The sequence below is a fragment of the Callospermophilus lateralis genome, chromosome 7, assembly GCF_048772815.1.
Source record: "Callospermophilus lateralis isolate mCalLat2 chromosome 7, mCalLat2.hap1, whole genome shotgun sequence".
NCBI lineage: Eukaryota > Metazoa > Chordata > Mammalia > Rodentia > Sciuridae > Callospermophilus > Callospermophilus lateralis.
This window is the reverse complement of record NC_135311.1, coordinates 119,942,630-119,955,973: the sequence shown is the minus strand read 5'-3', so window position 1 is coordinate 119,955,973 and position 13,344 is coordinate 119,942,630. Positions and strand designations below refer to the sequence as shown.

The 13,344-nt window shown below is 49.7% G+C and overlaps 1 protein-coding gene across 1 annotated transcript in view; it reads right to left on the bottom strand.

The window, feature by feature from the left end:
* The window catches only part of Csmd2 (CUB and Sushi multiple domains 2), a 535,133-nt gene that overhangs the window by 254,142 nt on the left and 267,647 nt on the right, over positions 1-13,344 (bottom strand). The window contains exons 7-9 of the mRNA XM_076862996.2: positions 10,774-10,851; positions 5,240-5,327; positions 4,429-4,553 (exon numbers count right to left, since the gene is read on the bottom strand). Of these exons, the coding sequence (XP_076719111.2) occupies positions 4,429-4,553; positions 5,240-5,327; positions 10,774-10,851 (291 nt within the window). The remainder of the gene's footprint in view (positions 1-4,428; positions 4,554-5,239; positions 5,328-10,773; positions 10,852-13,344) is intronic.

Sequence of the window (13,344 nt, the reverse complement as noted above, 5' to 3'; positions counted from 1 at the left end):
ATTGGGACATGCAAGAGAGAGGGGACAGAAGAGGAGAGGAGAGAAAAGAGCAGAGAAGGAGAAGAAAGAGGAAACTAGAACTCTGAAAACCAACAGTGTTCAAGGGGAGGCTCAGGAGGCTGATCCAGCGAAGGCCACCAGGAAGGAAGAGCAGACCTGTCATTATCAATGGCATTGGATTCGGCCTGGCCTGCATACTATTTCCCACATTTCACCCATTTTACGGGTGAGTGAAACAATTCTGGGCATGTCAGTGATTTCCCTTATACTGTATGGTTTGTCAGTAATGAAGCTGGAACTTGAACTTTGGTCTCTGAAGTCCCAAGACTGGTATTCTATCCATCAAAAAGGATGTATTTTGAACAAATGTGCAGGCACGCACGCGCGCGCGCACACACACACACACACACATACACACAGATTTAGCCATAAAGAAAAAATAATATATGGTTTTCTGTTAATGATTGATTTTATGAATCAGTATTTACAGGTGAATCAGTATCTCGTCTGGGGCTGTTTCCTCAACATTGACTTATGGTCGAGAGAAACCAGGTCTTAGGGGCTGGGGTATGGCTTAGCGGCAGAGCACTTGCCTAGTATGCTGCGTTTGAACCCCAGCACTTGGGGGGAAAAAAAGAAAGAAAGAAACCAGGTTGCTGTGTTGTTAATTTGATCCTGTTCTTTATATCAGTGGATTAAAAACATTGTTTCCCAGAGCCTCAGGGTTGGACACTGCTGAGAGTGGCCAGGGAAGAGCCCCTCCAAATTTCCCACCCTATTTCAATCAGAGAAACTCTAGTTGTATCTGTTTTACTTGTTGCAAAGTTTATTTTGAAGTATTTGGCGCCCCATGAAAGCCCTGTGCCATACTACCCTGCCTCTATCTTGGGCTGCCTGGAATTAGTTTACCGGTTCTCTGCGTTGCCCTCAATCTCCTTTGCATGATCAAAGATTTCTAGGAGTCAAAAATTAGAAGTTTATTTCTTCTGATGGGGGGGGAAAGAAAAGAAAGGACTGTGAATACCTAATTTCAAATTCCAAAATGAGGGCACAGTTCCATATTGTTCATTCATTTCAATCTCTGATTCATCCAGGTGGCCCTCAAACATTTATTGAGAACCTATTATTTGCCAGGCCCTGTGTTTTAGTAGAATTAATTGTGTGGAAAAAATGAATATTTAAAACCAAATCATATTTTAAATGCATTAGAGGGAAAATAATACCACTATGTATGGCGGCCAATGCTTTTTAGAATATGATCTTTTGGTAACCTGCTTCTCAGCAGAGCTTCTTATAATTGAAAGATTATTGTCCTTTTTATTCTTAAAGTGGGCTTCACCAAAACTCTTCTAAAAATCATAATTAGAGTAGCAATTCCAATTAATAAAAAAAAACCAAAGTGGTTTTAAAAGAAAACCTTAAAGACTTCCAAAATAAAGAGACCTTAGAATTTAATATTCATTTCAGCCCTTGGCCTGAGCTGGCAGGGAAGCCCAGGACAGATCAGTCAAGCACAAAGTGAGGAGCTTTGGCCTTCTCTCTGTCTCCCTCACAATGGCCCATGGAAGAGGAGCAGAAGAGGGAGAAGAAGCAAGGGGTGAGCCTGAGCCCCCTGGCCCCCCTGGCAGTTGGGGCTTGCCACTTTCTGCAATGTAACTTTTTTAAACTTCAGAATTGGTAGACAGGGGAGGTTTTCTTTTCTGCAATCACAAGCAAGGGCCCTATGGTTAAAAAGGACAAACTCTCCCAGGGCCAGCCAGAGTTGCCCTCAATCGGCAGAGTGTGATCTAGATCAAAGTCCGTGTGACTTCCAAACCATGTGGTTGCATTAAGATTGAACAAGGCAGCGGCTCTTGAAAACATGCACAGCCACTCATGGCTGAGGTTTGCTCTGGGACTTGAGGAAGCTGTATACCAACAATGCCCAGAAGGTGCACGAGCCAGAGTGTGCAGCACATTGGCACCGCTTCTCAAAGAGCATTGTCAAGACCACTGCCTCATCTCATTCCCCAAGTAATGCCCTCAAGAAATGTTCGAATGTCACTGACATTTTGCAGGGTGAAAAAACAGATTTAGAGAGGTGAAGAAACTGTCTCAAGGACACCAAGTAAAAAAGCGATGAGAGTTGGATTCGAACCACAACTCCCACCTCCTCTGTTTCACAGCAGCAGGGGACAGAATGAGATTACAGAAGTGATAAAGGTTAGCCCAACGCTTGGTGAAAGCATAGCAGAGAATTCAGCCCGCTGGGTCCAAATCACTGGAGATGGCTTGGATGAGCCACATTTTTGGAGAAAAAGATGAGCATGTTACCCCACCAGGAACTTCCTCACCACTAGCCTTTCTCCACCCTTGTCATGTTCATGTAAATAGCCATCATTAAGAACAAAGTTCCTCCCAGGGAAAGGTCTTGGTGAGACATCAGATCCCAGCACTGCCTGAAGGCACTCTGGTTCTGGCTTCTCAAAAGGGATTTTGGAAGAACAGATTGGCCATGCGTCCCTTGGTCCTTAGACAGGATCATTCTCTGCCTCTCCACATAGCTGGTGCCCTGGCTGTGCAGTTGGAGGGATGTGCTCTGCAGTTACGCGTTCATCCCATCACTCATTCAACATGTGCTATGAAGCACCTACTGGGTGCCAGGCCCTATCGGAAGTGATGCATGAAGCAGAAGTCCTTGTCCCATAGAGCTCATGCTCTAGCACGAGGGTATTAATTTCCTCTAGCACCTGCCAATTCATCAAGTATTTACAAAACTACAAACCATTTGCTCTTCACACAAAACACAAGAAGCTCTAGGTCGGTATAATTAGCCATGCTTATAGGTGAAAAAAAAGGGCCTGGGCAGGGCTCAGTGGTAGAGCATGTGCCTGGCATGTGCGAGGCCCTGGGCTTGATCCCCAGCACCACTAAACTAAAACAAACAACAAACAAACAATGGTCATAGGCCCACAGGAAATAGGTAATTGCCCAGTTAGTTGGCCCATTAACTCCCAAGTCATACACAGTACATTTGTTGATTGATTTAAGTTTTTATATGTGTTCCACATCTGGGATGATGGAACAGAATAGGTTAGAGTTATACTAAATTTTTTTGTTGTTATTTGAGTTTTCAAAATAATAGTTACGTATACCTTTGAAATAATATTCCTGAAAGTCATAGAAACACAGAACACACAATAAACCAGGGATCGTGGCCATCTCAGAGAAGAGTGAAAAAGAATAAACCTAAGACTTATTTAAAGATTTTCATGGCCCTCTTCCAGATTTCTTATCATCACATTAAAAAAAAAAAAAAAAAGAAAGGGTTTAGATGGTGGAATGTGATGGACATCATTATCCAAAGTACATGTATGAAGACACGAATTGGTGTCAACATACTTTATATACAACCAGAGATATGAAAAATTGTGCTGTATATGTGTAATAAGAATTGTAATGCATTCTGCTGTCATTTATTTTTAAAAAAATTAAAAAAAAAAAACAAAACAGAAAGGGACTGATGTTCAGCTGCAACCTTGCCTCTTCCTTGGTGTAAGAAGGATCTGCTTTCTCTCCTGGACCTTTCTTACCCTATGTGAATTTCATCCTGATGCTTGTGTCTAGAGAGAGGCAAAGAATCTCCTTAGGTCAGAAGGATCCAGGATGTAACTTTTCAGTAGACAAAAGACCTTCTATCCCAAAGGGGCACCGAAATGAGCCCCTGTTGACTTTTTAAGGCCATCTAAGAGCCCAGTGCTCAGGAGCCCCCTTTGAGGGCATCCTGGAGAATGAGGTCAGGGGCTTCCTTACCAAAGCAGCAGTGTGGTCCTGCTCCATAAAGGCCTCCACTCAGGTCTGATGTTTTAAGATTACTTGTTGGTGGGGAAGGGTGTCAGGCCAGTTTATCTTTGGTTTGTGTGATACCTGGACATGTGGGTGGCAGTGCCCTCTAGAACGAGATGTCCAGGTATGGGGCTAGAGGAAACCCAGAGAGAAGCCTTTGGATCCAATGGTCCATTCCATTTAAGTAGAGCTAAAAACATCATTTCAGATGTTCTAGGTCCACCATGTGGGTAAACAAACAAGGTCACAGGAACAGAGGGCTCTAGTGTGTATGTGTTACAATGGAGGACTCCAGGGGACAGGATAAGGACTGATGTTCTTCCCTAGCTAGTTGTGGTTGTGATGTCTTAGTCCAGTGAGCTAGCAATCTGCTACATAAGTGCATCCCTCCTTCAACGGTAATGTCCTTGTTTGTCCCGATGCTAGTAGGCCTTGATACAGAGAGGCTGCCGGATAAATGTGGTCATCGGCAAATCAACGCAGGACTGAAAGCCCCAGGAGAAGAAGGATGAGAGCCTGGGTCTCAGGAGCTGGAAGCTGGGCCTCGTCCTCCGTTCCCAGCCCCTCTTTCTGGGTGGCCTCCCTTCCCCAGGGCGCCCTCACCTCGGCAGACGGGCCTGTGGTCGCTCCAGGCCGCAAACATGTCGCTCACTTTCATACAGGTGATCCGCTTGGACCCTTGCAGGTCATAGCCCTCGTTGCAGGTGAACTGGACACTGGATCCTAACCTGAGAGACAAAGTGTGTCTGTGAGCTCAGTGCCTGGGCCTGCCAAGCCCCGCCCCCAAGTCCTTCCTGTCAATCAAGTCCCCCAAGCAAGTTCTGGCCCCAAGTTCCTTCTCCTTCTGGCCTTTAATCTCTGCTCTACTGTTTATTACTTAAAATCTCCAATGGAAGGAATATCCGCTCTTCATCTTTTTTTGGATCATTAAATGGTTTTAGGATTGAGTTAAAAGCTGACTTTGTGAGCAAAACAGCAATCCTCTGAGATAAGTACCAATTAGGGCAGCAAAGAGTAGGGGGATGATATCCATACGCTGTAATGGAAATGGAGCACTATGGGAACATAACTTGATAGTTTGAAATTTTGCAAAATGCACTATCTCGGGAACCTGGGGTCTCCTAGATGATTGGAGGTATAAATTGCCTGCTGGCTTATCATTCCTGAGAATGGTGGTCTTTTGTACCCTGGCTACAGCATTGACCATTGACAACCTCCACTGGCCATAAGACATGGCTTCTACAGACTGGACCAGGAGAGAAGGTCAAAGGCCATGGCTTTTTCTCCCACAAGTGCCAGTTCCCTCATCCATGCCTTCCTCTTCATTCCACCTCCAGGAAGGCCAGGCCTCATCTCCCCCCAACCAGGCCACCCCACCCTTCTTGCAATCAGAAAGTTCCCCAGTGAATCTTACCTGAAATCCGAGCCTAGTCTTTTGCCCCTTTCAGGTATGCCAGGGTCTGGACACATATTATGTCCTTGGGACACACCAACCTGAGTTACTACAAGGCAAAAAAACAGTACATACAAAGTGGATAGTCACAGAAAGGCACCATCTGGGGCAGTGTCTCAGGGTCGGGGGTGAAGGCAGAGACAGAATGAAGCCCTGCTCTGTGGGGCCCTGTCGGGTGGCTGGGGTCTCTTGGGCTGGGCTTTCCTGAGTGAGTAAGGTAGGGATCTGCTTTTGACAAATTCCTTTGCAAGAAAAATCCAAGTGAAATTTACCAAGAGTCTGTGGGCTCCATGACACGCTCCCTCCACCAACAACCACCTGATTCCCTCATCCCACACCAGTGGCCAGAGGTGGACCGTTCATAGCCCCTGATGACCTCCCCACCCTGTGCTCCAAGGGGTGGAGACTCTAGATGAGATGAGCCCCCCACCTCAGCCCCCAATGGAGAAATGACTCAAAGGAAGTTAAATAAAAGGTGGATGCATGATCAGAAATAGTAAAGAATGTAAGAGAAAGCTGAAGTTTGAAGTTCAAAGCAGTGACTTGAGCTCAAATATTGATATTTCTTCTGTAAAACCTCTTCCCATCAGCCATTTGTCAAGCCAGAGTAAGTGGTAACCAAAGAATTCCCCCAACCCTGCCCAATGCCACCAGCCAACCCCACCAAGTAGAGATGGGATCTGTGGTTCCAGCAGGTAGTGTAATAACCCTGACACTTGCCAACACCAGACTCCTGTTTACAGAAACCGTATGCACAGTTTTCTCCACTAGAGTAGACACTTGGTCCTGGGGCGGCACGTACAAACACGGTGCAGAGGGTGAGTCATTGTCAGTCCCTACCTGGCCATTGTTCTTGGATGTGCTCACTGATGAGGGTAGAAGCACTCACAACTCTGGATTCCTGGCTTTGAGGATGGCCAGGAGTTGCCTGGCCAGAGGAGTTTCACTCAAGGACTCACCCATCCCACAATCCCAACAGCAACCTCTGCACGAGAAGTTGTAGGGCATCTGGAGCATCAGGACCTGAGTTTGCCCATGTCCCGCCGCTTCCATTCAACATCCCATAATGTGAGCAACGAGCTCTATAACCCACTCATTCATTCCTGCACATGAGCACACAACAAGCAATCATTGAGCATCCAATGTGTACAAGGCCTTCTTTTAGATACCATAGGAAATGCCAAGTGTAGTCAGATATGATTACTATCCTCAAGATGCTTCCAGTTGCGTAAAGATATGGAACATGGAAATGAACTACAGAACCACAGTGGGGAGGGGATGAGCATGCCGCTACAGGGATGTTCAGAGGGAGGACCAGTGTCATGTTGCTGAGAGAAGTTCGAAAGGCTGCCTGGAGGAGGAGGTATTTAACATGGACCTTCTGGAGAGGTACGATTTCAACACAGAGTGACAACAGACAGACAGATATGGTATTATGGTTTGGATCTGAGGTGTCCCCTAGACAGCTCATGTGTGAGATAATGCAGCAATGTTCAGACGTGAAACGATTAGATTATGAGGGCTATAATCTAATCAGAGGATGAAGTTACAATTGATGGATTAATAATCTGAATGGACCGTGCTGGGTGGTAACTGGAGGCAGGAGAGGCGTGGCTGGAGGAAGTGGGTCACTGGGGGTGGATCCTCATTCTCTTTCTGCTTCTTGGATGCTCTGGATCCTCATTCTCTTTCTGCTTCCTGGATGCTCTGAGTTGAGCAGCTTTCCTTCACCAGACCCTTCTGCCATGATGTTCTGCCTTATCTTGGGCCTAAAGCAATCAAGCCTTCCAACCATGGACTGGACCTCTGAAACCATGAGCTGGAATAAACTTTCCTCCTCTAAATTGTTCTTGTTAGGTATTTTGGTCACAGCAATGAAGAGCTAACTGACAAACAGGAGAAAGGTGGAAACAACTGGGGGTTGCTCCGTGTGGCCAGACGAGGGGGTGTGTAAAGGGTGATAAGGAAAGTTGAAGATGAGATTTCAGAGGTCAGAATTTTAAGGGGTTTGAGTCTGATCTCAAATACCACGGGGAGCTCCTGAAGAGTTGTGAGTGGGAGAAGGGATGGTGAAACCTGGATTACTCTCACTGTGAGATGAGTTAGGAAGTTTGGTGATTATTCAAGGACAACAAGAACCTAATAATGGGGATAGGCAATGAGACAGTGGGAAAGGACATGGCAAAGAAAGGATCACCAGAGCTTGTGGAGGACTAGGACAGGAGAGGGAGCAGGGTTTCCTGGGCCCGGGGCCCTGTGAGAATGTGGTAGTTGATGGAGACCGTGCGGGGGGTGGGGGATCCCAGTTTAGACTCACTGGCTCTGAAGCTCATTTCTAAAGGTAGAGGCCTAACAAAGACCCTGTTCAAACATCCAGGTGGCCAAGCACATGGATCTGAGGACTGAGGCAGACTGCATGCTCAGTCAGACACCACACACCTGCAGCGTGTGACAATGAGTGCAAGGCCTTCTGGGTAGTCTCCTTTCTCCAACCCCCACACCGCCAGGCTAAGGAAAGTTCCTCCCCAGGATGCTTCTCTCCTAAACATGCCCCCTTCCTTGCCAAGCTTCTACCTCCAGAGCTTTTACATCCTAAACGAAGCCACCATTCCTACCAGCCCAGAAACTCTTGGGCTGGGACATGAAGATGTCAGTGCCATCCCCAAAGGTACAGCAAGCTCCTGCTTCCTGGGAGCCTTGGTGTTTAGCAAGTGATGGAAAGAAGAAGACCCCAGAGGGGAGGGGAACCATGGACCCTCTCTCCAGAGGAGGTGCAGAAGACAGTCCTGAACTATACTTAGTTTTCCTGTTGGTAGGTTGGCCACTCATACAGCCCCAGTGACCAGTCCCCACTGCAGCTAAGTACCCCTTAGGTGCTGCCTACTTGACCTGCCACAGGCCACACCCATCACAGAGGCCCTGCCGCCCACCACGGGGAAGCCACATAGAGCGCTCTCAGCACGGTGACACTGTTCAGAGGTTCCCACGCCTTCTCTTCCCTCTAATTCACCACTGACACCACCCAGGAAGCAGACAGAGTTGAAAACTGATGGGTGACGGTGGAGCTGGACCATGGCCAAGGCCACCTGCCCAGCCATAGCTCCTGACCACAGAGCAGACCCCGCTGCTCCCCTTCAGTCAGCCAGCCCCATGGGAGGTTCAGGCGCCATCCAGGAAGTTTCCAACCCAGCCGTGACGCAGCTGACACCAGGAGGACCCAGCAGGCGACGGCAGTCCCAGGAGGACCTTCACACCTCCCCAGGAAACAAGCAAACATTCATCTCAGTGAACAGGTTACTAACTAATCATGGAGGCACGAGGCATTGCCCTTTTCATTGCTTCCTGCCAGTCTTCGCTGTCCATTTAAACCCAGTGGCTGGTGTTGACCGTGTTGATTTACTATTGGCTACTAAGGGACAGGATGGAGTGTGAGTCTTCCCCTGCCCCAAGAAGGCCCCTTAGTAAGGACAAGCTGTGACATGCTCAAAAGGCAATGCCTTCTACCCGATTGAAGGGAGACACTGACAGATGGGTGGCCAGGAGCAATGATGGCCAGGGCTTTGGGGTACTCATAGATTGCCTGGTCAAAGGAATAGGCAAGGTCCACTGCTCCCCTCAAGTGGAGGACCTCTTCCCAGGGAACTGGGGCAGAACCCAAAGGGCCAGATACCTACAGACATTTGGCTTCTGGCCTCTGAGCAGCCTGGTCACATCCATACTTTTCTGAGGAAATCTTGGAATGAAGATTATTAATCCCTTGTTGATGGAAAGATACTCATATATTTAGAGGGTTTGCATTATTTCATTAGAATAGGGTTTTTGTCATATTTCAGAGGGAGCTTTGGGCATGAAAAGCACATAGACCTGCTCCAGAAAACCACCTGCAAGAGCACAGGCAGCTTCTCAGCTAGTTCATGGACCCCTGAAGTCCAAGGTCAGGAAGGTCCACATTAGATCCAACAGTATCCTTCAGAGGAAGGCTAGGAAGGGCTTTGTATCCTCCTTTCTACAGATGTGGAAGCTGAGACATGAGTGTCCCGGGTGGCATGGCCACCTGAGGACACCTTTAGGATGAGCATTTGGTCCCCATGCAGGTCATTTCCCTAAGTTTGTCCTGGAGCCGCACCAGGGCAAAGTCAGAAATTGAACATGCCTTCCCCAGCTCATATGGTCTTCTGTGGCTACAGACAGAAAGGACCTGTGAGGGTTAAGGTCATGGCTCCAGCCTTCTCTTCAGATTCTCGGCCTGGCCCAGGGATCTCTGCCCCTTCCCCATTCAAGCAGAGCAACAGGGCCTACCGACGGCCCTGTTAACCAGTCCCCTCAGACTGGGACCACCAGAGATGCTAGATGCCAGCTGTGCCATCTCCATTCCCAGGGCTTGAAAATCCAGACAAGTCCCTATACCAAGGCTCAGGCCCGTCGGGACCAGGCCCCAACTGCCCCTGCCTTTGACCTTCTCCGGGCCACACCCCCAGCACAGAGCTGGGAATTCCATGGCGGCCCCATTTCTCCATAACAGGCCCTTCTGGCAGCACACAGAAGTGACATGGAAGGAGGGCAATGGGGAGGGCAGAGAGCCAGGCAGGCACCATTAGAGAAGCAGGGAGGGGGGAAAGATGGGGGAGAGTGGGAAGGCGGAGGAGAGAGTGGAGGGAAGGGGAGGAAAGAGAAGCAGAAGGACAGGAACGGGGAGGAAGGGGGAGGGATACCAAGGGTCAGTCATTCGGGGGACCAGGGCAGGCTCCCTGCACTTGCCTCCAGAAGGCAGATGGAAGATTTCTGGAAAAGCCTTCTGGGGGCCCAGAATCCTCCCTGCCCTTTGTTCTCGTTCAAAAGGCCCTCAGCACAGAGCCCCATCAGGTGTTTCCCAGGGTGACATTCCAAATGCCCCCACTCCCAGCCCTGGAGCCCTTTTAATCTTCCAAACACGGTGGCAGAAACTTGTTCTCGGAGATGTGATCCCCGCTGTGAGCCCCAGCCCTTCACCATCATCCTGAGAGGCAGGACGGCTCCCCCACCCCATCCTCTGGCTGTCCCACCAGGCCCCTTGGAGGAGGTCCCTAGGCATGTCCCTTCCTCCGCTCTCAATCTGGCTTTGGGAGCTCGCGCTGGGGCTCAGTAGCCCCCCAGATCCCAACCCAAGGTTATCGACTCCTAGAAGAGGAGCCAGAAGAGGACCGTCTTAGCAGGTGGAAGTGATTCAAAAGGAAAAATAAAGAGAGAAATGTAGTAGTAATGACTCCCTGGACTGCGGTTCAGATGGGAAGTGAGGGGGAAGGGGAAAGGGGAGGGCAGGAGGAGGAGGAGAAGGCAGAGGACAGGCCCCGGGCCTCCCACTGGCCACCGGGTCAGTGTGTCCATGTGCAGAGCCCAGGATGGAGGGAAGCAGGGGTGAAGGGAAGCCATCCAGCATCATCTGGTGTTCCCACAGTCACAGCATCAGCAGATCTGACCCACGCAAGAGGCCCGGCGGGGGGCAAGTGGACACTTACATACAGATGTCTTCCGGCTGCTGTCCTTGCTGGGCATCAGCTTCACACCTCGGGACTTCAATTCGATTTGCTTCTTGACTGGAGAGGAGAGAAGGGAAAAGACAGTTTGAGTTGTCTGTGGCCAGGGATGGGCTAGAACGACCCGTTTTCTGGTCTGGAATATTCCATAGAAGTGACTTTTAAGCAGGAGCTCCTCTGAAGGGGGACATATCGAGGGCAGCAGGGACTCAGACATGGAGGAGGAGATGCTAAGAAGGCCTACCTCTGGGGGTAGCAGGAAAGGTGCCCTCCCACTTGGTAGGCTCTGGGACTCCCTGGTGGCCCTTACAGGTGGTGATATGTCACCACCGGATCTACTGAGTTCAGTCTGCTCCTGGTGAACTAGGTGTGAGCATCCAACTGAGAAGCCCCACAACCTGCTGAGGTTTGAATCTGTAATGTCCCCCAAGGACCCTTTGTTGAGGGCTCTGTCCCCAGCCTGTGGCACTGCTGGGAGGTGGTTGGACCTTTTGGATATGAGACCTAATGGAAGGACATTAGGTCACTGAAGGTGGGCCCTTGAAGGGGATTTGGGGACCCTGTCCCTTCCAATCTTTTTGTTTCCGTGGCTGCCATAAGGTGAGCAGCTTCCTCTGCCACATGTTCCCGCCAGGATGTACTGTGTCACCACAGGCCCCAAAGCAATGGGGCCCATCGGTCATGAACTGAAACCTTTGAAATCCTTTGAGCCAGAGTCAAACTTCCCTCTTCTGAAACTGATTCACCTTGGGACTGCGTCACAGGAGTGGGAAGCTGCCCAGTTGCCACTCCCCTCTGCCCTTCGGCTCCTCTGCAGGTTCTGCCCTGCTCAGTTTCTGAGCCAGCCCTGGCAGGGGACAGTAGATGGGGTTACGACGCCAAGCTGCCATCCCTCCTTGTGACCACACTCGGTGATGTGATTCTGTGGTCCCTCGTGTTACCGAGGTGGAGTACATTTTTCCCACCCCCTGACTTTGGACTTGACCGTTAGAATTTTGGAGGCCTTGACCTGCCAAAGGCTTAGGAAGCAGATTGATTTTGCCCTTTTGCATCTCTGTCACCATTGTGGGAAGACAGGACTAGTCCTAGAAGGATGAGAGACACATGGGGCAGAGCCAGCTGGCCTAGGTGGGTCTGGCCCACATTAGCTGACCTCTTGCGGGCAGGGTAAGCTCAGTTCTGGGAGTTACTGAGGGATAGGGCTTGGCTCCGGTGGGTGCCAAATGTATTAAATATGGCTTTGACCCTGTGATTCAGTCAAGTCCACAGATCATCTGGACTGTGCCACACATGGCAGCAGAGCCAGCTCTCCATAGTCCCTGAGGCCACTCCTCTGTACCCATCAAACTCCTTTGGCTGGGCTATCCCCGTTTCCCAAGGAATTCTCCTGGCCTCAGAGGGCTTCACCCCATCTCTGGCTATATGCCCAATCCCAGATCCCCTCCAGCTGGGCCAATAGGTGGGTACAGCCGTGCTAATACCGACACCCAGCTGTGGTGAAAGAACTGGGACCAGCTACCTCTTATGTGCCAGGGCTGGGTACCCTACAAGTTCTTTACTTAAATCTGCTTCCTTGGCTTCCCTCCACACCCACACACAATCCCTCAGCACATTCTTCCAAATGCATCACCAATGTAACCACTGCCCATAGCCTTCTGCCTACCTCCCTCTGATAGTGCTCTCCTTGTAGCCCCATCCTCCCACCTTCCACCCTGGCCTCCTTAGAGTCTACCCTCAGCACAGGAGCCCGAGGGACCCAGTCAACACATAAGCCAGCCCACACTCCATCTCTGCCTGGAGCTCTTCAGCAGTGACCCTTCTTTCCTAGAGTGAAAGCCAACATCTTTAAAATGGCCCGTGAGGACCAATGTGCTTTCCCTGTGACCTCTCTGGCCCTTTCCTTGACCTCGATCACTCTTCCCCAGCCTCATAAGCCTCCTCGATGTTCCCACAATGCTCCTGGCATATTGCCTCAGCCTGCCAGTCCCCTGGAATGCTTCTGCCCGCGTATTTGAATGACCTGCTGCCTTTTCCCTGAAGAAATCGTGCAAAACCCACTTCCTCCTGGAGGCTCTCCCTGACCACTCCATTAAGTTGACACCTCCAACTCCCACACCCCCTTCCCCCTCCCTACTTAGTCTCCCCAACTTTCTAACATACTCTATTATGTACTGGGTCATTTTTTTGTCACCCACATTTGCAAAGTAAGCTCCACAAAGTCTAGAACTTTTACCCACGGCTGTCTCCTCAGTGCCTAGAAGAGCACCTGGTGCAGACACGGTGGGGCCTCAATAATCAGTTCATTTGGTCCTTTTTCCAAAATCTTTGACCTGTAATTATTGTATCTACTTGATAGAAAATAAAATTAGGGTCCACAGTGGTGACAGGCTGTAGGACATACAAGAGGAAGCAGCTGTGCCTTACGCTGAATTCCAGCTTCTTTTCTGTGACCTGTCCCTGGAGCGATTCCAGGGGCACCCTTGACCTTCCCCAGCATCTGCTCCTCCCCAGCTCAGGCCCTGAACACTCAGGTGCTCACAGTGGACTTGAAGA